This window comes from Columba livia, chromosome 1, assembly GCF_036013475.1.
Source record: "Columba livia isolate bColLiv1 breed racing homer chromosome 1, bColLiv1.pat.W.v2, whole genome shotgun sequence".
NCBI classification, from domain to species: domain Eukaryota; kingdom Metazoa; phylum Chordata; class Aves; order Columbiformes; family Columbidae; genus Columba; species Columba livia.
In genome coordinates, this window is record NC_088602.1 from 77,290,439 (window position 1) to 77,316,977 (window position 26,539).

General features: G+C 45.9%; 1 protein-coding gene across 2 annotated transcripts; it reads right to left on the bottom strand.

The window, feature by feature from the left end:
- Positions 1 to 5,672: 5,672 nt before the first annotated feature.
- NHLH2 (nescient helix-loop-helix 2) lies at positions 5,673 to 10,673 on the bottom strand. Of its 2 annotated transcripts, none has more exons than XM_065063432.1 (3): positions 9,514 to 10,673; positions 8,965 to 9,216; positions 5,673 to 7,353 (listed from the first exon to the last, which is right to left on the bottom strand). In XM_065063432.1, the coding sequence occupies exon 3, from the start codon at positions 7,331 to 7,333 to the stop codon at positions 6,890 to 6,892; it is 444 nt and encodes a 147-aa protein (XP_064919504.1). In that variant the 5' UTR covers positions 7,334 to 7,353; positions 8,965 to 9,216; positions 9,514 to 10,673; the 3' UTR covers positions 5,673 to 6,889. The 2 variants fall into 2 exon arrangements, with proteins under 2 accessions (XP_064919504.1, XP_064919498.1); XM_065063426.1 differs by lacking the exon at positions 8,965 to 9,216 and adding an exon at positions 9,250 to 9,327 and having other exon boundaries at positions 9,514 to 10,661.
- Positions 10,674 to 26,539: the final 15,866 nt, after the last annotated feature.

Sequence of the window (26,539 nt, forward strand, 5' to 3'; positions counted from 1 at the left end):
TGATGCTCTCTGCCTTGTTGTCTATCTGTTCTGTTCTCTCTACAAAGATAATAATATCTAACATCTAATTTTCATTTTCCACTCCACCAAGAACCAAGATGATGTTATCATGAAACAATATATTGTAACTACAAGATCTTGCTTCTACGGTTGTCTCAGGACCTATCAGTTATATGTGAAGTTAGAAATGTTCTTTCCTGCATGCATCACCTTATCACTTTATTACGACTGAATTCCTTGTGCTATTTTATCAGTCTTATACAGTCCTTCTGCAATTTTTCATGGTCAGTGCTTGTCTTTATTATCTGAAACAACAAAAGTCCAATAGAGGTTTGTGGCTCTATCCTATAGGAGTAATTTCTAGGAAACACTTGAATCCTGTCTGAAATCTTGAAATCACTTAAAGGGGAAGATCCTTGATGTTGCCAATATCAAGTCTCAGGTGTGGGAAATAATTGTGTCTGCACACAAATAAATTGTGTTCTCTCCTGCTCCCCTTCCCTTCCCTTCCTTTTCCTTCCTTTCCTTTCCCTCCCTGTGATCCCACACTGAACTCTAGGGTGTTTGCAAATTTTTTGCCACTTCCACGTACAGATCAGTTTTGAGGAAGGAGAAAGAGGACTTCTCTGGAGGACAGATGCTATATGACAAACCCCTTCGTCTTCTGGTCCTTGAAAAAATGTTCCTGTGCCAGTCTATCCCTCTGGCCATGATGAGAGTTGTAGTGATCTCTCCTCAGTAGTGCTGAACATCTAATTGATGACTCCTTCCAGTTCTCTCCCTGCCTCGTGCCTGTCTGTTTCTGGACTGAACTTGCTTCTAACCCCATGAGCAAGCTGCTGCTTCTGGCTTGTTTGAGCATCTTTTCCCTATCCTCCCATATAAGCAGCTCTACTCCGCCGCTTATATCCTTCCCCTTCCTCATACTTTCAGCTGCTGCTTTTTCCCATGTTTGTTGCCTGCCTTTTCATATTATTTTATCTCATTGCTCCACCTGCGTATTCCCCAGATTTACTTGTACACCACACCAGCCTCATGCAAAATGCCCTGCATCGTTCCCAGTCTCTACTGATGTGAGCTGGCTTCTTCTGCCTTTCTCTCTTTCATCCTGCACTGCTTTTGCTTTGATTTAAGCACTTCTAATGACACTCTTTTTCATCCCTTCTCCTAGGTCTCCTCTGAATTCTCCCCAGAGTGGCTTTGTCTTCTCTAGTCATCTTCATATTTCAGTGAGGACCAGCAGAACAAATGTCACCTGTTGCTTTCTGAGTGATTCTGTGTCCTGCCACACTAACATAAAATTGCACATAAAAATGTGTGCACACAAGCATGTGTGTGTGTGTATGTAGGAGGTTTTAGGAGGAAAAGCATGGAAAACAGGGTTGATGTTTTTTTGTGTTAAATTGTGAAGAATGCCTGAAGCATCCGGATGGGTTTGAAGAGTGTAACTTCTGTAACGTCACCTGTTTCCCCATTGTGGAAATGTCTCCACAGATTAGAGAGGAAGTGAGAGACCAGATCTGTCACTCTGCCTCTGAGCTGGAGCACCAAGCAGCTCCCTGCAGGAACAATGACCAGCTGAACTGGAGGGCATGGGCTGGCGGTGATGGAGGAGCAGGACCTCTGTGCAGTCATACAGTTCTCAGGACCTGGAAGGGCAGGGTGGCTGTGGGGAGGGCAGGAGGAGCAGCTGGACGGAGGCGAGGGGGCCAGGAGCTGCTTGCAGAGCTGGGCTGTAAGGAGCTGGTGGAGGGTAGCGGTGGGCAGGAGAGTCTGCTCTGGAGGGACAGAGAAGGGGACATCAAAGCATGCAGCAGGGAGCTCAGAAAAAAAGCAGAGTTAGCTAGCCCAACTTTGTGCCTGCGCTTGCGTGTCAGAAAGTGGACGGAGTCTGAGCTCTCTTTCATTTGAAGCCTGAGTTATTCCAGCCCAGTGACTCAATTTATTTCTGTCTCTGCTCCTGACATTTCTTTCAGGTGGCTGCTGCCTGGTTTTGGGTGGGGCTGTGGGCTGGGGTGACTCATGTTTTCAAGCTCTTATCGGCATCAGTATGATGTTCTGCTTTTCTTTTCTGTCATACTGCATCCCGCTCCCCTCCCCTCCTTCCCCTCCCTCCGCCGACTCCCAGAGGAGGCGACAGACGGTCCTGTAATTTGGTTCCATTCGCTCGACTGGAGCAACACCTGCCCCCCTCTCTGGGGACAGGAGGGTCTCATCCCAAACTGTGCAAGGAGCCAAAGACGAATCTGAAGCCCACATGCAAATAGAGCCCAGGATAAAACAACACAGCCATTCTGGGCAGGGAAGGCAAAATCCGTCACCGGGGGAAGAGGCAGTAAAAACATAATCGCCTCTGAAGAAATAAATAAAAAGTGCCAAGAGATTGTCTTTTCCTTTTGGATCAGTTGCTATTGTGGTTATTGATCTGTCCCACCCTGGAGAATAAACCGAGAGTACTGAAAAATAATGGCTGATATTAGAACACATTTATTCACCCTAAAAGGACTGGGTTAATTGGGTTACAGAATGTCTGGATGGATAGATACGTGAATAGATAGAATGTTGCTAGTATTTCTTCCTGCCTATATAATGGAAAAGATCCATTTCTTTGTTGAATTTCATATGCAGTGTCCTCTTAAGCTCCCCACCCCCTCCAATTTTTCTCTCTTTTGTACATACACATGCTTTGCTAGAAATACAGCAAAGATATCAAATAACACCCAAGACCCTCAGAATTTCTCTGCTGTAAGTATCAGTTGTTATATCCTACCTGGCTTCCCTCCTTTTTAACACAAGCAATAAGGCACTACTTTGTGGCCAGTGAGTAGTGTGATCCTAAATGTACATGTACCATGCACTTTGCTGGTGAGTGATAGCCTGTGTCTAGAAATCCTTCCTTTTGTATACACATATCTAATAGCAGCATAAATTCAAGTCTATATTTTGGAATATTTTCTCCTCTAGATCCTTTAATCTGTTAGGAAAATAGAAACATAGAAACAGTTCCCCCTTAGCTGTACAGTCCCACAGAAATCAGTATATTTCTTTGTAGAAATTACTTTTCGCTTGCTGTCTGTCCTCGTTCACTGGGTCAGGATCTATTTCTACAGTTCAGATTAATGCGTTAGATGTCTTGTTTCCTAATGATACCAATGTGAACACATTGCACCCCTTGTCTGTGTCCACAAATGTATCTTAATCAATGTTATCACTTCATGCTAAGTGTGTGCTGAGTGTTCCTTGTATTGGGATATTTGAGATCTATACATTTGAAGTACTTCCTCTCTGTGAATGCTGGAGATTTCCATTCCGTATTTTACATATTGGATTGAGTCAGGCTTAAAGAACCTCTTTTAGCCTCAGCTAAAGGTCCAGAGGCAGTACTCTGCTTTCTCTTTGAGTATGCTTTCTTTCATGGTTTGTAGGATGAGCTACACTTTAAATGTGAAAGGTATTTGAATGTAGCTTTAATCTTAGCTTTACTCCCTAAAAACTCAGGAAATACTAATATGGTGCTTCTTTTAAGACAATTGTTGGATTGACCGCAGATGACAGAAACTTCCATTGAGCAGTTCCACCCAGTTCCTCCTATAATAATGTGCAAGGTCATTCAGTTCTGTGTTGCTGAGGGAACACAGACATAGGCAAAGGAACTTTGATTATATAATTAGACTTTATAGCTATCTAACACAGACTTGCAATGAGATGGAGTTAAATTTGTTTACCCATTCTTCATAAATCCAGACTTTTGAGCACTTAGTCATGCAGCCTTTTTATTGCCTTAACTTTGTAGCTTGTACATGCTACTCAGATCTTTCTGAAGAATAACAAAGGGGTGGGATGGGGGAGCAAAACCTAGGTTTTGTTTTCAATGGTCATCAACAGTTAGATGAGAATGGTACCAGCAGGAAAAATAGAAGTGGTTGGAATGATGAAGATACAAGCAAGGTGTTGAGTGGATGGAACTGAGGAGCTGTAAGGAGAAACAATTTCTTCCATCAGATAAACCTTTGGAAGAAAAGGACATACCTTCAGGTCAAGGGCTTTGACCCTTCTGCAGATTAAACTTTGAGACTCAAACCTGTGGCTACTACCAAAAGCAAAACCCTTCCTGCCCTCCCTCTGAGTGCAAGCAGGCTCTCTGACGTCCCAGGAGATGGTAGGAATGGGATGACCCAGAAGATAATGTTACTTCCAAACCTGAGCTTTTCCCAGACAGCTCCATGCTATGCTCTCCGATGTTCACAATGTAGGGGCTCACTGTCTCATCACTTGGGCACAAAGCCACATGGCTGAAACCTTGAGACCTGGGGCACATCTGAGCTAATAACTGCTGCTGGATCTCCAGAAAACTTCACCGTGGTTACCTGTATCTCTTAACCTGTGACCTGATGTGTTTGCAACACTCCCATAGGAGAGAGTGTGGCCAGGGGGACATGGGGTTCACAGCTCCATATCCCATACTCTGTGTGCTAGAATCAGCCACCCGTGACTGCAGTCACCCTGCTTTACAGTAGGGTAAAACATGCATTCCCACACTTGAGAAGGGAATAATACGTTAATACTTTTATTAACTAAGTCCTCATGAATGTTGATAGAATGAAAGTTTGCTGCATGACAGGACTTATAATAATATCACTCAGGCTATTAACGTTGAACATGACCAATGCCCCAATGTTGACAGAACCAAAGAAAAAGCCTGTCCTAAAGAAAACCAGCTCCAAAGCTGGTGGAGTTATTTTCTGCCCTGAAAGATGCAGGATTTGAAAACTGTGCATCGAACTACCAAATCTGTATGTGGTCCCTTGGGGTGTGGGAAGCATACATTGGTAGAAAGTGGAATTAACAGCCTCTCTGACAGGCTTTCTGCATGGAGCTTTTCAGCTGGTCAAGCCCACTCTTAATTAAACCACTGTGGAAAGTGTCAGCCATAAAAATGGGAGGGGAGGAGGGTTTTATCTCTCCAGCAAGTAACAATGAACATGACCACCCGAGTCAATGGCGATATTCAAATTATAGGTAAAATTAACCCCTTGCGGTAAACAAGAGAAGGATTTAATAAATGAAATGGCACAGAGGTCTCACATTACTCATGTAATAACCTGTCTGTGATTGAATCTGTATCTGTGCCCTGCTTCAAATGACATTTTAGCAGTAAAGCCTTATACAAAGGAATACTGTTGAGGTTTTACAAAAAATGGAGAAAGAGCCCAAGATTTTTACTTGGTTTCAGTAGAACTGGACCTGGGCGGAGCGGGATCAAAACCGAATTTAAACAAGAGAAAGAAAACCCAGTGCTTTCAGGCAGGATGAAACACATACCCTTTGGTTGCAAAGTTGGTCATACCGAAGAGCGATGTGGCGAAACAGGTGCTTTGCAAGCATGGGGTTTGATTTTACGGCCTGAACTTTGAAACACGCGACCAGATGTCAGTGGTGACTGAGAAAGTGAAAGCAGCGGTCCTGTGCCCCCTGTGCGTTTGGGCAGCACAAGCAGCTGAGAGCAGCTGGAGCAGGGGAGCTGTGGTGGGAGAACCGCAGCCTGAGTCTCCCCAGGAAGCAGCAGGTAACCTGTTGGAGCTTTCCCATGCATGACTGGAGAGGCCTCTGCAATCCTTATTCATAAGGGCATCGTGTCTCCATCTTATAGAAAGACCAACAGGGAAAAATAATTAGGAAAAAACAGCTTTTATTTGATACTTTTATTTATATGCAAAACAGCTCACCATTCATGAGAGATATGAAAAACGCATCAGATAGAAACCAGATTTATCTATTTTCACTACAAAATATTGCATTATATAAAGCAACAAAGACACACAAAAAAACCCTGAAAAAGACTAAAATCTTTGGATAGCAGATGTGGTTTTTTCTTTTTCTCTTTCGTCCCTAAAATGCGCTTCTTGTTTTCAGAGATTCACAGCAAAGAACATGAAACATTTTCAGGCTATAGAATTTTTTTGGTTGTCACAAAGGAAAGCAGTCCTGGATTTACCTTTTTTTTTTTTCCTTTTTTTTCCTTTTTTTTTTTTTTTTTAGGAAAAGTGTCCTTTCCTAAAAATATGCCACGCACATACACACCCACGCTCACTCCCACACACATGCATGTATACACACACACACACATATACACCCACAAAGAAACTACTTCCCTTATAAACGATTTGCAAAGTACTTTTCAGACGTAACTATAGATCAGAATAACAACAAGTCTTTAAAAAACTCTCCTAGTTAAGTGCTAGTGGTTGTCGATCCCACACGAACAAAAAAAGAAAGAAAAAAATGTCAAGAACAAACGCCTTCATATACATAAAATATAAACAGGGAGGAAGGGAAGGTTTGTCGTGCACAAGTGCAATATAATTGGAGGGAAAAAATAAATTAAAACAAAAAAAAAGTAAATTGAACACTGTATCGATCCCAACAAACACTCATCAAGTTAAACATAATATTCCACAGGAGCAAGTGTAAACACTCGACTATAGAAACCAATTGGCACAAAGTATCCAAAGTAAAATTGCCACAACTCTGAAAAATAAATAAATCTTGAAAAAAATAAATTGTCAACTCCTTCTACCATAAATAAAAAATAGTTATTTTTGACTGCACCCATGGGTCACACGTTTAAGGTCACAAGTAAATGTTTTTGGATATATATAAAGGGGCACTTGACAGCCTGAAGAAACAATCCGGTTTTACACTTCTTTTCGAAAATCGGTCTCTCCCTCGGCCACACCGCGACCGTGTGGAGGAACCCCCGGGGAGAGAGGGGACGCTGCGGGGACACCCCCACCCCTGGGGAAGGCGCTGCCGCCGCTGCCCCCGCGGCCGGACCCGGGGCGGCGGAGGGTGAACCGGGGTCCCTGGGGTCCGTCGGGGCGGTCGGGCGCTACACGTCGAGGACGTGGTTTAGATAGGAGATGTAGCAGATGGCGAGGCGCAGGATCTCGATCTTGGAGAGCTTCTTGTCGGGGGGCAGGGTGGGCAGCAGCTTGCGCAGCTCGGCGAAGGCCAGGTTGAAGGCCTCCACGCGGATCCGCTCACGCGTGGCGTGGGCCGAGCGGTACTTGGCCGTGGCGCGTCGCCGCCGTCGCTTCTCCTCCCGGCTAAGCGGCGGCGGGTGCAGCCCGGGCCGGCCCCCGCCCCGGCCCTCCCCGCCGCCGCCGCCGCCCCCCCGGCCCTCCCCGCCGCCGCCACCGCCTCCCTCGGCGGGCTCCGGGTCGGAGACACAGCAGCTGAGCGTCTGGGCGTCCGCGCCGCCCAGGGACTCCGGGTCGGAGGGCGCCGAGGAGGGGTGGTCGGAGTCGGCAGCTTGGTCCGGGCTAAGCATCATCTTGGAGGGGGCGGAGGAGCCTTCCCGGGACAGAGAAGCAAAGAGAAGCGCGTCAGCGCCCCAGCCCCGCCACCGCCGGCACCGGGGGAGGCGGGGGGACAGGGGCAAGACAGGGAGCAGGGACACGGGTATGGACAGGGACATGTCGGCCCCCGCGCCCTGCTTCCGTCGCCGGTGGCCGCCGCAGCCCCGCTCCGCCCGGCCCGGGCAGTGGGAGAGCCGGGCGGCAGCGGGCGGGCGGGTTCGCTACTCCTTTAAGGAGCACTAATGAGAGCAATACCGGGGATAAATTATGACCCTTCATTTACCATCCCGTTTCTAGCGTTTGACGGCAGCTCTAACGGAATAGACTTCCTCCCATTATTCCCCGTGCTTGCTTCGGTGTAGGAACAGGCCCGGAAAGCAATAAAAGACTTTTTTTTTTCTTTTTTTTCTTTTTTTCTCAAGCAAGCTAATATCCCGTAGCTCAATATTAGGTAGATTTGTTTTTACCCAATGTTAATATGGTTTTTCCTCCTCTGCGAATCTCTGTTTAACCATTTCTCTTTCTGTAACACTCTGTGGGATACCGGGCTACAGACATGATGCCTTTAAATATACATCTCAAGGGCTGCCAAACGTAACAAGGCCAGTGGGGAAATTTATTTCTCCAATCAAACTGCGGGATCTGATGTAACTACTAAGCTCTCCTCCTGCCTTTTTTTTTTTGTTTGTTTTCCACTGCTAATTGTGCGGATAGCGATTTCCAGCGATCAAACGCATGTTTGGAGAGTCTCCGGTTTTGAAGAGTGAGAATTCAAAAAAGAAACCAAATCCCAAAACAGCGACCGAACTTTTCCGTTCCTTTAAATTTTCCCTCCTCTCCCCTCACTGCGCGAAAAAAGGGGGGTGGGGTGCTGGTGTTTAAATAAATAAATAAATGCGGACGTGCCTTTCAAAAGAAAATTGAATCGTATCTTCTTGCGGCCTCACAGAGCACCATCTGTCATGTAGACAGCAATACAAATCCGAGCGCGCCCGTGGACATGCCGGCATGTAATAAAACGATACATCAGGCTACTAGTGAATAACCTTGGACACAAATGTGTGTGTGCGCTTACGGCTGGGGTGTAGAGCGAGGTGGGGAGCGAGCCTGCGGGAGGAGGGAACACTGCGTCCTCCCTTCCCCCAAATTCATATTACCGAGAATTTCCGCGTAAAGTTTCCAGGCGAAGTCCCCTGTCGGGTCTCAGACCCGGTTGGGAAAAATAAATTAAAAGCGATAATAATAATAGTAATAATAATAAGAGATATGAAATGACGGGCAGGAGGGATACTTCCCAAGCAGGGCTAGAGCCAAGCGTCCCCCCACGGGACGAGACGCGGGGCACGCGTGGCGGGGCTCCGCGCTTTCCGGGGCGCGCAGGGCGAAAGGCCCGGGGAGGGGAAGAGGAGGGCGCTTGCTTCCCCGGGAAAAGAGCCGCCGCTTACCAGGGCCATCGGAAACGCTGCTTCTTCTGTTTTTAAAAGAGAGGGTTAATCAGGCCCACAAGGCAGGGGTAGGGAATAAAGCCGGCCAGCGTGCAGGTCAGGTATCAGAGATTTCTTTAGGGGGGGGGGGAGAGGAATGAAAGGAAAGGTTTTAAAATCACCTTTCAGTTAAGCTCCAAGCGAGAAGGTTTGTGCGAAAGCACACTGACAGTGGGAGGATTTGCAGGGAGGTTGTGCGAAAACGGAAAATTACAGAGGTGGTTCCTGGAGAAAGTTGCTTAAAGGTTTCTCTACGGTGTGTGTTGAATTTTCCCGTTTCGTCTGGGTTTATCCAGGCTGGGGGTTTTGGCGAGCTGAGCCGGAAACAGCCTTTTTGTTGTTGTTGTTCCCCAGTAAACCCATGCCCGTGCTACCTGGAAAAGGAATATATTGTTAAGTCTGCTTACCTCGGCGGAGTCGCTTGGACAGCCTCCCTCTCCAGGTCCCCTCGCCCCCTCGGCGATTCCTTTACAGTTCAAATGACCCTTCGGGAGCGGAGCATGGAAAAATTACAAAAATCAAAATCAAATCAAATAAATTACTAGAGGAAAAGTGTCCTGCTCGGATGGGGAAAAACAGATCTCATCCCTCGCCGCGGCCTCCAGCGCTCCAGAGATGGGAAATGTTATCGTCGTGTTTGCGGAGTATAAATAACAACTTAAGTTACTTACGATGCATCAGGGGAGAAAAAGCGTTTTCCCCATCAAAGTCTGCTGCCGCCCGTTAATTCGGGGCAGCGGGTTGCAAATGAACCGGCAGCTCCTGCGAGTCGCTTTTGAGGGTGGGTATGGGGGCAATTCCGCTGGAAAGTGCCGTCTCCCCCTCTCTTCTTCCTCCTCTTCCCCGATCGCGATAAATAACAAAAGGGATGCGGCGATAGCACCAGCCGGGATTATTCCCTCTCCCCCGCCCCCTCGGCCTCTCCTTTCCCCGCGGCGGCCCGCGGAACCGCCGCTCCCGGGCCGGGCCGGGCGCGGAGCCCGGGGTACGGAGCCCGGCGCCCGCTGCGCGCTGCGCGGAACCCGGTGCGGCCCTGCCTGCTTTGTTCCACCGCGGCCCGGCGCGCAGGCACGCCGCGGGCCGGGGTAACAATGCGTTGCTCCCTCCTTTCTTCTCTATTATTTTCTATTATTTCTTTCTTTTTTTCTGTTTTTTGGTATCACGTGCAGTTTTGTTAATTCACCGGTCCGGCGGAGAGGAGTAGGAGAGGGAGACGCCGTCGAAAAATAAATGTTTGGTGTAGTTTTATTTCTGGTCCTTCAAGAGCCAGCGAGGGGGGGAAAAAAAGGGATAAACGAAACCCCCATCCGTCCCTGAGCTTCATAACTCCTCCTGCATGTCTTGAGTGAGTATTAAGAAAGAAATGCGAACACTGAAGAGAACAAAAAAATAGAGGAAAAAAAAATAAAAAAAAAAAGAAAAAAGAATAAAAATAAAATAAAATCTCGGCGAGGCTTCGGAGCGGCTGCGAGAGACAACGTCGGTGCAGGCGAAGGTACGCTCACACGCACAAAAAGAAAGTGCAGTTCCTCCTCCCACTCCTCCCGGAGTGGCAATGAAGCCAAGGAGGGGTGCGGAAGGTGTCAGGGACGAGACAGACAGACAGACAGACAGAGCGAAGATGCGTGCGGATTCGCCTCTGGTACCAAAGGGTCTAGCCTAGAGATGGTTGGAAGAGATAAAGGCTTGTAGAAAAGGGGACGGCATTTTTTCCCTCTTAAATTGATATTTAATGGGAAAGACTATTGGACAGAAACCTGGACACGAGTCACTTAATTGGACTTGACATCTGTCACAGTGTGGGAGTTTTCACAGCCCAAATATTTTCAGCAGATCAGATTCTCGCTGAATCTGTGCCACAAATTATAACAGTCGAAAGCAGCTCATGATATAAACCCCAGCCTCTGGATACACAGCCTCGAGCCACGCTTGCTCTCACCGCTATTGTGTCCCTCCCCCCAAAAAAATATTGGTTACCCACTGATCTAGAAAAACACCACTGGCATTTCGCATGCAAGCTAACAAATAAGCTTTAAACATCAATTTGCATCATGTACACTGAACATGTGGAGAATCATCAGACTGTTTTTCTAGTGCATTTATTTTGGCGGTCCCCATGCCCTGTCTCCCCGCCTTGCTACTCCCAACCCCGGTGCATGGCAGGCACAGCCCTGCCGGAGCCAGGAGGGCAGACAAGCCCCTGCTGCCTCGGTCCCTATGTCCCCCGCCCCCCAGCTCCGGCAATACAGACAATGAGGCAAGGGAGCCGGCCATGGGTCCACAGCTTTTCTGCTCACAAGGGGCTGGATGGAACCAGGCCCCTTTGGGCTGGAGCCAGGAGGTGCCTGTGACCAGGGTGATTCTTCTTGCTGCCACCTTGCCCCAGACCCCTCCCAGCTGACAGCCCCTTCTCCACTCTGATCTCCTTTTCCCCATCTCCCTGCCTTTCAGATACCATCAAATGGGAGCCGTAGGCACTTTTCTCAGTGTAATCATCTTCCTCTCTGGGGACTTCAGTGTGCCAGAAGCCTGTGCTGGCAGGCTCCCTCTGGAGCCCCCCAAAAAGGGCGGTGGGAGAGGTGGCTGAGGTAGTGGTCTCCTGCATAGGACAGAGTTGGTTCTGCTGCTCACCAGCAGCTCTGTGGATGCTTAGTCTTGCCAGAGATGCTTCTCTCCCTGCATCCCATCAGTAGGATGGGTGGGGGCAAGGTGACAGGAAAACACTTGCAGGAGTCCTTGTGGTTCATCCAGTAACATATGCAACAGGCTGCGAGATCTCTGAACAGGGGGAGGTTCTGATCTTCATATGATTTACAGGACCCTATTAAAAATAACATGCCTGAATAATTTTTCTTTTCGTCAATTTTTTTTAAAAGAGATAGATACTCTGGCAAAGAATACAATCCTACCTGCATGTTACCTAGCCCACTAGTGAAAGAAATGCCTGCAAGAGGATCCTCACGGACATTTCTTCTAGGGAAATGTGAAAATTTCTCTCCCTTCCCCTACCCACACCAGGTCTCCAAGACAGCAGGGGTGGTCACTTTTGTAGGTACCTGAGTCCACATATCAGCACTGGATTTATGGATATTCAACACAGTCGCAGCGGGGCTTCTTGAGATGATTGGCTAAGTGACCCTTGGCTACCATGTGACATGCATGTCAAAGACCTTTCATGGAAGGCAGACTGTAGAAATGCAGTGCAGCCTCTGGCTGGGAGGGTCTGAAATGCTTGTGCCCTCAGCTCACCTCTCTGACAGTCCCAACAAGGGACTTTCTAGATCTGCGCAAAGCCTCCTGCCAAGCTTGAGGGAAGCAGGTAGGTATTGCTGTGAGGTACCTGGTCTGCATGGGAAGGGGGGTTACACTGGTGCTTGAGGGGGTGTTTGAGCTCCTAGGCACTCAGTAAACCCCTTTGCTACTATGAAAAGAAGTAACTAAAATCTCAGCTACTCTACCAGGAAGATTCAGATGCAAATCACCGAGGCTGTGGCACCTGCTCATTCAGCTCAGCTCTCTGGCAGCCTTCACAGGTGCTCTTTGGAGATCAGGATCTGAGCAGTTCAAGGTCACTGTGCTCCACATTGCAAGACCCAAGGTCCCATTCCATCAAATGATCACCATCCCACATTTCAAGGAGTAAGCCATGAAGAAAACTTTCTCCAGCTCTTACTTGAGTGTGGCTCACTGCTGAGGGCTCTGGCTTGCAGTATTCCTCAAGGTGTAAGTTTGAGGCCACAGCCCACAGAAGCTGCAGGTGATGGCATGAGTAGCTGTCTAAGGCTGCCCCAGAAAAAAGCGAGGAAGATACTAATTCATGCAAGCTACCCTGTTCTCTGCTACAGATGCTGTCATCAAGTGGCTTGCTTTTTTTTTTTTTAATTTCCAGAAGGAGATCAAGCAGTTGCTTCTCAATGCCCTTTGGTTGGGAGTGGACATTTCTGACACCTCACAAAGGACTGTTTACTGCCACTGTGATCTGATTACTCCACTGTTCTGCTCCCAGACATGTTAAACCTAGAAGTTTCCACCTTGCCCTGGCCATGCCAGGCCTGTGGCATCTACCCAAAGAGCCCTGCTGGAATACTGTGGATCTTCTCACACCAACTGCGAGAGCCAGGGTGTTGTTTCTGTATCTTTAGCCCTAAAAAGCCAATCACAAATGCTGGAGCTGAGAGATTGTCTCTTCTCTGAGCAAAGTCCCAAAGCCCAGAAGCAGGGCCAAATTCTCCTAGTTAAGAGCTCTCCTGCCTTCCACCACCCACACCTGGAGAAAGGGTCCCGTTTCCAGAGCTCAGCATTCCCAGGCCAACTAGTCCAAATGTGGAGGTCACCATAAATGATTCAGAAATTATGGGGCAAAAGTGCAGTTAGTAGAAACTAAAAAAGTTCCATTTTGGGAAAGGAGAGATGATTAAGGCTCTTCCTCAAGCTCTCCATGTCTTTTTTCATAGCCTCATGTAAGTGAAGACATGCACATTGGGAATCAGTATGGTCCCAAAGGAGGCTGTGTAGATGCAAGGCCACCTTATGACTTCTGTCCTCCAATATAGGCATGGCCAGTGCAAGCCTATGGTCGGTCTCTTCAGTAAGTAAGCACCTCACTGGCATCAAGACAAGCTGAAATTCCCAAATGATATAGAAAGTGACCTCAATAGCATGAATAGCATTGGTTTGGCTTCTCCATAAAAGGTGAAACTGCACCCTCCAAGCTGGACCTGATGAAGAAAAAGCAAATAGGAAAAACTGAGGCATAATAAGTGTTTCCAGTTTGTACAATGGGTGTTCAGGGACATTGTTTGGCCGTGGCCTTACTGCAGGCTAAATCCATGATAGAGAACCTTGAAGAACAAGTCAACAGACATCTCCTGGAGGATAATCTGGGATTACTTTTTGCCATGCCATGATGCACGGGAGCCATGAGCATCTCTTCTTCCTTACCTGGCTTGAGACATTGCTCCCAGAGCTGGAGGTACAGGAGAAGTGGAGCTGGTTTCCTGTGGATGGCATTGCAGCTCACATAACACCCATCTCCTTCCCACCAGCGCGTAAGTTTAATGAGAATGAAAGGTGGCCAGAGAAAGATTCAGTATAAAAAACCCCATATGCTACCTTTTTAGGGGCTATCTCACTGAAAAGCAAGAAGAAAATTGCTCTGTTTTGACTGCCAGGGCTCACTGGCAAGCCAATAAAACCTTATGACCCAGACTGGTCATTAGGTAAGACCTAGCACGGAACTAATATCAGGTAATTCATTAATGATAGTGAATAAAAGCTGCCCACTGCTATGAGACTTACAGCAAAGTATCACAGGCCACCAAACAATATCAAGTGACAGGCGATCCTGAATCTGTAACAGAGACTCACAACCCAGGGTTTTTCAGGGGCCAGCAGGATTGAGCTTTGGAAAGGCAAGGTTCGGAAGAAGATTGTCTCCAGGGTGTAGTCAGAAGAGACAAGAGTGAAAATAGCACTGTCATGTGATCGTATTTTATGGAGAAGGGGCACTTTCTTTTCTGAATATCTCAGATTCTTGTCACACAATCATTTGAAGGCAATGTTATTTGTGAAAATAGTCTGGGTTGGGATGTACCCAGTAGAAGTCTGCAAGGGTGAAGCACTAACACCCTGGTGTAGCCATTAGTCCCAAGGAGATATTCTTCTGGCCTGGCAAAGCAGAAGAACAAAGAACCCAGCTGAGCTCTACAGCACTAGGCCAGGTATTAGGAAAATAATTTTTCACTTGCAGCCTGAGCAAATCTCACCAGGCTGCCATGGGGAGACATCAAACATGGGAACCCACAACACCACTTTTATGGTGTTGCTTGTCAGACCAGAGCTGCACTTTCATTACTGACACGTCCTCTATCTGTCGAAAGGACAGCTTTCCAGCATGCTTGAGAACATCCATTCTCTTTTATAGCATAGGCCATTCACGTTGCTGGCATATGCTGCCCATTGAAATAAATGGAGCTTGTCACTCTTGGATGTGTTCCTCGGAAATAAACGGTCAAACAAATTAGAACGCTGAGCTATGAAAATCCTTGTCCTTTTGAAAAATCAGTGCTGGATATGGCTCAATGTCTCTGCTTGTGGCTTTCTTGGATGTTGGGGTAATATTTTTGGTTTTCCACCAGTCACGTTTGCTTTCTCTAGGCAGTGGGATTGAGGCTGTTTTGATAACTGGTTGGGAGCTTTGAGGCTGCTGACAGCAATGGCCTGCAACTGGGGAAGGTGAAAAAATAGTTTCACTCTCTGGGCCACGAACAGAGGGTCTAGAGACACCAGATATGGATGTAGGGCTATACTGGCTGAGGTCTGCCAGCATTTGCAGGATAGTCAGGCCCTCTCAGCTGCTGCCTTGCAAACGTGTGACTGTCTCTGGGATTAGCTACTATGTTTGAGCCAGTATTCTCCAGGCTAGCTGATGGTTGAAATCTATGGCTTTTGGACAAAATCCTAATTATTTTTACCTAGTTGCAGTTTTTGGTTCATGTCTCTTGGTTTCTGTTTTGTTTCCAGTATTTTCCTTTGCTTGTTGGACTAGAGGAGCTGTGACATTAAGATTAGGCTCTAGCTGCTACTGTAAAGATCCAAGTGCCATCACCAGGTTGTTCACGACCGTTCACTGCCATATTGTCTTGACATCTCCAAAGATCATCCTTGCAATGTTAGTTAATATTCACAGCTCTCTTGAGGGCAGGGTGTTTCAGGAGATGGAGGGTGATGTGGGTGTTTTCATGGCAGAAGGGACCATCATGAGCATGTCTCCGCACGCTGAAGGCCACAGGATTTTCCTATTCATTTCCTGTACGAATGAGTGTGTATTTTTCAGAAATAATATCATGCTTGGTCTAAACATTGGTAGTAGTGGAGGATTCAGGACGATATTTTCTAAGTTACTCCACCAGCAATTTCTCCCCACTGTTGAATACACTGTTACGGAAAATGAGCATGCGCATCTTCAGCATCCACCGATGGAAATTTTATGTCTTGGCCCTCTGGATTAAGAGTTCTCTGTTATGATATTATCATGTTCAGGTAGGGTTTTTGTAAACAGGTATATGGATGTGTGCTGTACAGCTGATGTGTCTGCATGCACCAGCGATTAGCTTGGACTTCGTGGTCATGCAGAGCCCAGCTATCGCTGCTGCTCCAGACAGATGTCTGGAAGCCTTGGACAAACGGGAAAATTCCAACTGGGCAAACATTTCAGGCAGAAAGTGGAGACATGCCTGAGTAAACTCGGACATCTGTTGGTGCTTCATAGATCAGTATTCATTAGCAGCGGCCACACCAATTCTGCAGCCTCCTTTTTGTTAAACTAAGCAGGTTTGGATACCTTGTCATCGTGCAGAAGAGACTAAGTCTGCTTTACTTTTAAAGTGCTTCTGCTCTGGGATATTTGCCATTCTTCATGTCCATAATTCTAGCCCAGAAACGAGATGCTTAGTACACCAAGCTCTGAATATAGAGCAGGAAATATATATAATATTTTTCAGTTGGTCTAAAAGATTCTAATGTAGCTTGGATGCTCCTGCGATAGGCGTTTTAGAAATCATATCATGCTAACATCACAGAAAACACATATGAGAGCCGAAGAACGGTCACAGTGGGTTAGACCAAAGTTTTATTGTTTTCTGCAGTACCAAAAGATGATGCCTGGGAAGCCTGTGAGAATAAGACAAACCAACAGTGATACTGTCTCTGAATATTCTCCTCACATCCAGCTAATTGCAGTTTAATGCACTGGATGAACATTTCTTCTATGAATTCATCAAGTTCTTTTTTTGAACTCATGTAAACTTTCAGCATTCCTAATTGCCCATGGCAAGGAGTTCTCTGTGAGCCATGCAACTTAAGTAAATGCATAAAGAGATGCTTGTAAACATGTTTGCAAATAAATCAGGCAAGTTTACTGTATTACTGTGGCTTCTACTGCTGATGAGTAAATGAACTCTGCATGCAATAATGCCTTATGTTTTCAATGATGTATTTTTTTAAAAACATAAATAGTGGGTGGATTATAGCCAGTTAGGGAAAAGAGGAAGAATCTCCTACTGCCTGAGTGGGGGGAAGGTAGCAAGACCAAGGCCTGGCTCCTTGAAAGCATCTAATCACTTTAAATTGACCCGGGCCAGGGTCTGCACATAGGACTGGTCGTGCACATGCACACACATATGTTACACAGCTTGGAGACATGGAAAGTGGCTGTGCAGAGCAGGCACAAAGGAGCTCACAAAATAAGCCAGAAACAGAGATGTGAACAGTAACCTTTGCAATGCACTAACAAGTCACACGCACAAGTGACTAGCGAGTAGTTTGTGAATTAAGCAGGACAAATAGGTGGAACTTGATAATTTTGATACATGCTAAGGGTGCACGGGTTTAAGCAGCTCCCAAACACACCTGTCTGGGGTGCAGCAGTGAGTGGATTGAGAGGGAGTCAGTGTGTGCTTTGCTACAGGAGACCTTACCTGTGCACATGTGCACAGCTGCTGGCTGCCAGGGTGAGGAAAGAAAAAGTGGATGTCAAGTCTAGCTGGCAGCCAATGCATCTGTCTTCTGTCTTTCACTCCCCCACAGTCGAGGTGGAACTTGGCTATTTTTAAATCTGATGTCTGTGTGTGTAGCCATGGGGAAATGCTCTTTCTTGTGAAAAGGAAAAAAAAAAAAAGGAGAGAGATTTTTAAACCACCTGCATTCCATAAGCAGATATTTCTCCCTCCACTGACACCATGTGCCCCCACCCCCAGATCTCCTTTCTTCACTTTGAAGAAGTAGAACTTGTAAAACAAAACCCAGTGGTCATTACTGGACAGTTTGGGTTAGCTGACCAGGAAAGAAAAACCCCACTGCGTGATGCATGCAGTGTAAGGACTGCCTCGCTGGATCATTCTGGTGCTTTGCCCAGTTCAGTGTCCTTTCCCCAGCCATGGCCAGTTTGGGACATCTCACGGGTGAGTGCACCAAGCCCTCTGGAAGATGCTATTGCAAATATTGCAGCCTGAAAATAGGATGTGCCCACACAAAACAGAGTTTACAGGCTAAGAGCATGCCTGTAGGGGTGACACAACGAGCACCTACCAAACAGGCAGTCATAAATGTCATTTTAAGGTTTACCTTATACCACAAGTGGTGTGTGGCAAGTAGGTAAGTGTCCTTTAGAAGCAGTTTAATGGGACAGACAGATGGAAGAGCAGCTACTTACTAGCTTGAAGACACCTGAGTGGCTCTGTCATGCCAAAGGGTCATCTTGCCTCATATTGACATTGGTTTGTTAAAGAGGCTTAGAGGAGAAGGATGAGAACAAGGTGAGTAGCATCATCAGCCATGGTCTCCTGTCTTCTAGCAAACTGTGATTTGGTTATTTCCTGGGGCCAGAAGTGGTTTAGGGCTTTGATTATCCCTGAATAATTTGTTTTCCATGAATTTGTTCAATCTTAAAAAAAAAAAATCATATACATCCTTCCTTTTGTTTATTCTGAAGACACTGTATTTCATTTGTCTTCTACTTCTTGATTTTTAGGAAAAAAAGAACAATCATTCTCTGCTCTTCTCTTCCATGTGTTAGTTTTTCCACTCTTCCTGCTTTCATAGGATCTCTATCACATCTTTCTCCCCAGTGGTCTCTTTTTCAGCCACAAAATTCCCAAGTCTATATAGTTATTTTCTACTTTATCTGTGTAGTAACTTGGATGGGAGCAGCTGTATACCTTTGTCCATCTTTGTTGCCCTTCCTTTACTGTGACAAGTTCTGCTTTGTCATCTGGAGTGGGGAGGGGGCCAGAATATACTCTTCAAGATGTGAACACTTCATAAATTCATATGGTGACATAATGGTGCTTTCAGTTATGTCATGCATCCCCTTTCTTTCCATGCTTGCCACAGTTGTCTCCCAAAGTGGCTGCTTGTTCAGCCTCCCTTCCCAGTAGTTTTATGACTGGGTGTGAGGTCCAGAGTTGTCTGGGGGTGATACTGGATGAAGAGGAAGCCTGGAATTCCTGGGTCTAAGCCCAGACCCACGACTGAGACAGAAAGTGTTCTAAAACATATAATTTCACCTCTCTGTGCCTCAGTTCTGTCCCCAGGAAAGAAGGAACTTCCCAACCTAACACAGATAAAATATTGTGAAATGAGGTGAGTGTGTCTGAGACACCTGGATGGATGCTGCTGAACAAGGGAAGACCAGTGTTAATTAGGGCCATCCCTAATTATGTTCACACAAAGAAAGTTGTAACGCTCTTCCTCATGTCCCTCCCTGTGCTCTCACGCCCTTGTAAAGAGGGACCAATTAATGCATAATGAAAATGCATAATGAAAATTCAAATAATTTTAATGTCTGGAGCAAGCAGGAGGGTATCGCTAGCATGCAGAGCATTTGAGGGTGCAGATTGACCAACTTATCTCCACTTGTATAGTTTGGGGCAGCTGCATCTGGCTTTACTCCAGCTTCTCTAAGTTATCTGGTCATTCCTGGCAGGGGAGGCAAATTGATTTATGACCTGCACCATTCCCTGAGATTGTGCGTTACAATCAGGACACCTATCCCATAACGAAAGGGCCTGGAGGTTTCTTCCTTTCCTTGTGACAAGACTGCAAAGGAGAGACAGGCCCAGCTCTTTGTCCAGCAGTGTAGAGCACTCCCATGATCAGCTGGTGCCTCAGGCTGCTGCTGGACTGAAATGACCAGTCTGTTTGTCTGTATCCAAGAATCCACTCAAGACTAACAAAGTGGTTTTCCTCTTCTGTTCCTGTAATTTTGACCTCTGTCTCCTGCTGTAGGCTCTAGAGTTGGTTTTGCATCCTCTTCTTGAACATATTTCCTAATATCTTTCTCAATATGAAAACTGTCAGCTGTCCACATTAATCCTTCCTTCCTGCATCCTCTATTTTCTCCTGTTTCCCCACACTGTTATTTGTTACTGTTAATTATAAATGATTCTTAGACCCCTTAGTTGGGTGGTCCCTTTGAAGAGAAGACGACTTATCGAGAAGAAGGGCTGGTAAGGGCTCAGCCCAAGCTGGCAAGACAGTGTCCCTGAAGGATAAAATAATCTCTGTTGTCTTTTAGGGTTTCCCTCATGAACTCAATCCATTCTTGTTTGTATCCAGGACAATGCCTGATGTTTATCTGAACTCTACTGAAGCCTCCTAGGGCAATAACTCTTTATGGATATAGATACATATGTTTTCAGATAGGCACATTTGTAAGGCTGCTACTTTAGGTTCCTCTGAGGCTCAAGTTTTTCTGATTGTCTTCTCAAGAAAACTCCACTTTAGGGCTACATTTAAAGAAAGGGAAAAAAACAGAAAAATTGCATTTTTATAATTCACATTCTCATTTACTCCTCCTTCTGTTGCCTATGTGTGCAGGGTTAGGATAAACCATGTATCTCATTGGGGAGTCTGGAGTTCTTCTGGAGATATGATTATGTAAAATTACAGCATTTCTTTAAAAAAGTGCTTCTAGGCCTCCTGGGTTTCAGATGAATTTGAAAACATGCCTGGAGGGTATTAGATGCAGAGATATCTGAATGTGTATGTGGTGTCCTGAGGTCAAAATTCTATGAGATATGAACTATCTTGCATCATTTCGATGGGGTCTAATTTCATTGTGCACAGTTACTCACAAGATTTTTAATAAGACTAGAGGTCGTAGTAGGATCCTCTAAAGCACTTAAAAGCCCATATGGCTTAGCAAGTGTATGCATTTCCAGGTGTGAAGAGTGCCTGATATTGAAGGCTGAGGGAGAGAAGTTTCCATTTCTGCAGATTGTAGTTAAATGTTCAAGTCTGCGGAGTTCCGCTTCAACTCTTCTCCACTTCTGCCTTTCTTATCCCTGTCAGGGCTGCACTTGTTGCCCCAAGAGACTCTTGTTGAATGACTTCAGCATAATATTACCCATTCAGAGAGAATATTTCTATCCACTGATCTCAAAGTGGTTTTAAAAGGTGAATAGTTTCACTTGTCTTGGTTTATGGGCAAGGGAAGCTGGTGTATGGGTGAAATATAGGCACAGAAGACATCTGGTAGAGGACAGATAGGAACAAGATCCAATCCTCTCTCCACCAAGGCTCAGATATCAGGAGTTTGTGTCCAGGAGAACAAGTCCCTGACTACCTCCATGAGCTGGCTTAGGATAGAGCAGTAACTCTGTTAAACCAAAGCAGCAGGTGCTCTGCTAAGTCAAACAAGATCCTACTCCTAGGTCCACCAATGCTGCCATTCACTGGCCATGGTGTTTGGGGAACACTCCCAGGGGAATTCATCCACAGATCGGTGGTAGCCATATTCTCTGTAGGAGCACTCATGCAGCACAGCATCTTCAAGTCCTCAGCCTCACAAAATGGAACCTCTCAGCTGTTTTTAGACTGCAATGACTCTAGCTTGTTATTGGCCAGAGTCTGTTTATACATAGGGTCTAGGTTTAAAGAAATAAAGTTGTATGCTAGGCCATCTTGAAGTCCTCTTCTTGTTTTCTCACATACGGTCTCTACTCTGCTCACTTTCTCCACAGGTTCTTAAAATGAGGACTGAGTTGTGAATTGCCCCCCTGCATATACTGGGTATGATCTTCCTGACAACTGCTGCTCTGCAGTATTGAGCAGAAGCTAATGCAGTTTGATTCACTGCTCACTTAGGGTTGACAGATGAGCTGGCAAGTCTTTTTGTGGCAGTTTAGGCTACTTTCATATCCAGCTGTCTGCCTCGTCCATCAGCCACAAGTTATTGCCTCTGTGACAGAAAGTCTCAGCAGCTCCAGTTCATCATCTGGTGTCTCAGTGCTTTTAAGCTAATGCACCATGCTCCACCATGACATAGCCACAGGAGGACACACATTCCCATCTGCCAAATCTGCAAAGGAAGCGATGGGAGGAGGGTCACCAGGAAGTTCTTAAACTACTGCTGCGGGGTTTGTCCAAGCTCATCTGTCAGAGCATCTGGGTGAATCAAGTTACTGGTAATTTGGATCAGTATGATTACTCTGTGCCTGAGCAGACCCCACTTCGCAAGGTGTGGAGGCTTCAGCCGAGCCCTGGGTCCCTAAAGCCTCGGGTCCTAAAAGGAAAAGTCTCTGCTTTCTTGATGGATTCAAGATTTCATGCCCATATCCATATTTTATATGCTACAGCTGGAAAATGAATATGCTTTTCATTCATAGCTTGTCATCTCAAGGAAAATTACAGGATGGGTCACAGGAGGAAGGAAATTATGGGCTGCAGCTAATAAATGGCCATTTACCAGGGCTGCAAAAACTCAGGAGATGGAGAATCTCCCAAGGCCGCAGTTTCACAAGCAATATTAACATCTGTGCATGAAGCTTGACAAGTGTATTTAGGCTTTTTATGCAAGTCCTTTGAGAGAGAAGAGATCTTCCTGTCTATGGGATGGAGAATCATGGGGAGGTGGCTGTGGAGAAGAGGAAGATAAAGGCTACATGTTGAGTCAAGCAAGACCTGTTTTTCTCCCTTCTTGGAATGTTTGGAGGGACAATACTTCAAGGAATAAAAGCACAGCCTTGCTCTGGAAACATGCATTTCCAAAGAGCCCAGCTTTGGTCATAGCCCCTCCACAGGAAAGATGGAGGTGACCATGTGCCCACTGTAAGTGTCAAATGCCAGCACCACCGTGGCAGCTGGCTCCAACCCTCATACAGCTGCTCAGGTCTCTCCCTTATGGCATCTCTTTGCAAAGCCTCAGCAGAGGCTGAGACTTCGCTCTGGTGCAGATGTTGGTACTGGCCTCCTCCTCACCAGCTGGACTGCTCTTCCAGCAGCCAGGAGAAGCAACCATTGGCAAAGGTAATGAGATAGTGTCAGACACACTGTGAAAATACCGTTTGGGCTACATTTATAATCCCACACTGTGAGCCACGTTTCCATGAGAAAGGCAGTCTGGACCCCTTGGATAATCTTAATCATTTCTGACATGAAGGCTGCTTCTCCTATTTCATGACTTATTTCCCCAGTATCATTTAAATGTATTAAAACACTGTTAGTGTAGAAAGCAGGCATCATGTTAGCATAATGTCTAATCAGAACGAGCCTGCCTGTCCCCACAGGGTTTATTTATTTATTTATTTTGTGTCTGTTTGTGCTGTTTTCTTGTTAGATTGGCGAGTCCTTCTTTGACATACTCATTTGTTCTGCTGTGTAATAGAGTAGGTTCCTTCGGAGCTGCTGACATCTGCTTTATTCTTGAGATCTGCAACTCTCAGCTCACAAAGCAACAATGATAATAATAATAGCAATAATAATAATCATAGCACTAGGAAGCCTGAGAAGTGAAGTTAAGCATGAAGAGGAGAAGGCAAAAAAAAGAAAGATTAAAAAAAATGGGCTGGGAAAGAGTGTTTTGATCACCATTAGTGTATTTTTATTTGCCCTGATTCTTCACTCACTTACTCATGCTTTATGATTGCACTGCCCTGTGGACTGCAATTAATTTCCTCATGACTTGTAATATTGCAAGGGAGAGGGGGTCAGGCACCAAGGTGTATGTGATCAGGACACTTGTTCACAGGTATATTCAGCTCTGCTCTCGCTCAAGTACATTGCTTTGATTCCTCAACGGCATTGCAGTATTGATTTTGGAGGGAATTAGTTTCTTCAGTGCTTCTGAAGATCTGGCCAGTGTGATTTCTCAGGGACTTATTTGGCCTCCTCCCCCACAACTTTATCCTCAGATGTCACAGCTGAAATAATTGGCATTGCACTATATCAAACTGGCAGGATGCAGTCCTGAAGGCTGGGGGGAATCAAATCCTGAGCAAACCTTGATGAAAAGCTGCATGAGGAAGGCAGTCGTTGGGCTAAGCGCTGTCTGAAAGAGGCCTGGAAGCCGTGAGCACCCACTCTGTTTCATCTTGTCTGAATCCTCCTTTATTGAGATAAAACAGGGTTTTGTACTACGTAAGGGCAAGGAGAGATGACGGTTTACTGGAAGGAGAGAAGCAGGGAAAAGGTAGGAAAAGTGTAAGAAAAGGAGAGAAAGAAGGAAGGAGTAGGAAAAGAGTAAGGAGAAGGAAAAAAAAAAACAAAACCAACCAACCAACCAACCAAAAACCACAAAAACCACCCCAAAAAACACACACACACACACACACACACACACAAAACCAAAGCCCCAAACCCACACCCCCACCCCACCCCTCCAAAACACCACAATAAAAAAACAGGAAAAAGAGTTCCTAGCAGTAAGATCAGGTCATGTTGAGCTTCGAGCATGCTTGAGGGAGGAGGGAACTTATCTGAGTGTGTTGATCTAACTAGCTGTCATACCATTCCCTAATGTAAATTATTCACATTAGGAATTCTGCATGATTTTTGACTTGAGATAGAAACAAATCTTGGGACTTGTGGTATTGAAAAATAAGGATCTAAAGATGAGTTTCATGGCTGGTCTCAATGTAACCAGCAGGTCAAGGAAGGTGATTCTGCTCCTCTCCTCCACTCTGGTGAGACACCACCTGGAGCTGTGCATCCAGCTCTGGAGCCCTCAGCACAGGAAAGACATGGACCTGTTGGAGAGGGGCCAGAGGAGGCCACAAAATGATCAGAGGGATGGAGCACCTCTGCTGTGAGGACAGGCTGAGAGAGCTGGGGTTGTTCAGCCTGGAGAAGAGAAGGCTCCGGGGAGGCCTTATTGCAGCCTTCCAATACTGAAGGGAGACTTATAAGACAGCTGGAAAGCGACTTTTTACAAGTGCATGTAGTGATATGACAAGGGGTAATGGCTTTAAACTGAAAGAGGATAGATTTAGATTAAATATAAGGAAGAAAGTTTTCACCATGAGGGTGATGAGGCACTAGAACAAGCTGCCCAGAGAAACTGTGGATGTCCCATTCCTGGCTGTGTTCAAGGCCAGGTTGGATGTGGCTTTGAGCAACCTGGTCTAGTGGAAGGCGTCCCTGCCCAAGGCAGGGTGGTTAGAACTAGATGATCCTTAAAGTCCCTTCTAACCTGAACCATTCTATGATTCTATGATTGTGGCCAGCCAACAGGCAAATTAATGTAGAAGGGCTTGAAATTAGTGAATTTGGTCCATCATGAGCAGCCAGGAGTAAGTGGCCCTCTTGCTCTTTAGCTTAAGGCCCTCTGTCATAAAAATAGGATGGCTGAGCAAGGACAGAGAACTGGTAAAAAACTCTAACTAATTTCATTAACAAAGATACAAAACCATCCAGACTCAGAAGCTAAACTCAGGCTCCAGTGTTTGTTGTCCTTACCCTTTCAGAAGGACAGCCCACACTGAAGACTCTTGCTTATAGTGGGTTTTCCCAGCCCTGCTTCTTCTGGCCCACAGCTTGGGTCTCCTCAGAGCCCTCAGGTCATATTATTACTATTATTAGTGTCATTATTTCTTTAATGGGACATAAGCGTAGGTGTTATTTTACAAATAGTGATAGGGTCACCCTTCTGCTGAGTCCCTTATGTATATAGCATGCAGGCATGGGGCAATACAAAATAGAAAAGGGGCTCATGAAAACTAGAGATGGAAGAGATTAATGAGGTCCCATCTGTTCCCTTTTTCACCCAGCATATGCTTATAAACTAAAGTATCTTTACTAATGTTTTGCTTAGCTTTAAATACTCTAGCCAGCAGGAATTCCCTGTCCCATGGGAGGCTTTTCCGACAGAGTTGCTCACACCCTTAAAACCCAGCATTGCAGACAGGTGCCTCATGAGACCTGCAGCACCTCACCCCATGTCAGACCTGAAAAGGGAATCAATGCTCATAAACATCTCCGATTTGTTACTACTTGAGCCATATCAGCCTGATAAAATGCCGTGGCATCACTCAGACGCTCAGAAGCATTTCAGTACTGTTCCATTCAATTTCAGATGACTATTTTGTTTGAGGGAGTGCTAGAAGGACTGGTTTTCCCAGGAAGCTAATGTATTCTTACACCTCCCATTAATTACACTGTGCCTCCATGCTACATGGACCACCAAGGTCTTCCACTGATATCAGGCTGTGCCCACCACTCTTTCATGCATGGTTATTCAGGTCTGTGTGCCTGGCCACCCTCTTGTTGGCAACCTCTGTCTTGAAGACTCCAGTTCCGACTTTCTTACTTCTATGTTGCATATGCTTTATTGTTTTGTTCCTTACTTCATCCTTCAGTATTTTCCTTGTACTTGTGCTGTCCCTTGGTCATTGGCTAGCCAAACTAGGTACTCTTCCCACACATACTCTTTGCTCAAAATAAAACCCCCTTGCCCCATTCTAGGGTTATTGCTATTGCTCTTCAGCCTCTCCCTTTATAGTTTGTTCTTGCCGCTGTGGAAATAAAATATTTACAATGAGTTCATTAGGCAAAAAGGCCATTTCAGAGATCTTTAAATCAAATCTGTCCTTGTCCTGCTTTGTGAGCTGGTGCCTTTGTGTGAGAGCCTGGGGTTGAATTAAGAATGTTTTTATTGACTTTTTGTTCAAAAAAGACTGAGAAAAGCTCTGAGAAATTATTTGAAGGAGGAATGGCTCTTGGTGTAGAGGAGGCTGGAATGGTCAGTCTTTTGGGATATAGCTGGGCTAAGTGTGCAGGTGGAAAATAAGATGCAGGATGAGGAGGCAGAGTTGTGAGAAAACATTGAGTTTGGCTGAAAACAGAAGAAGTGGAGGGTACATGCACTTCACTGAAGTGAAAGGAAGCTTTCTGGCTTGCAGACTGGCTGGTAGGACTGTTGGA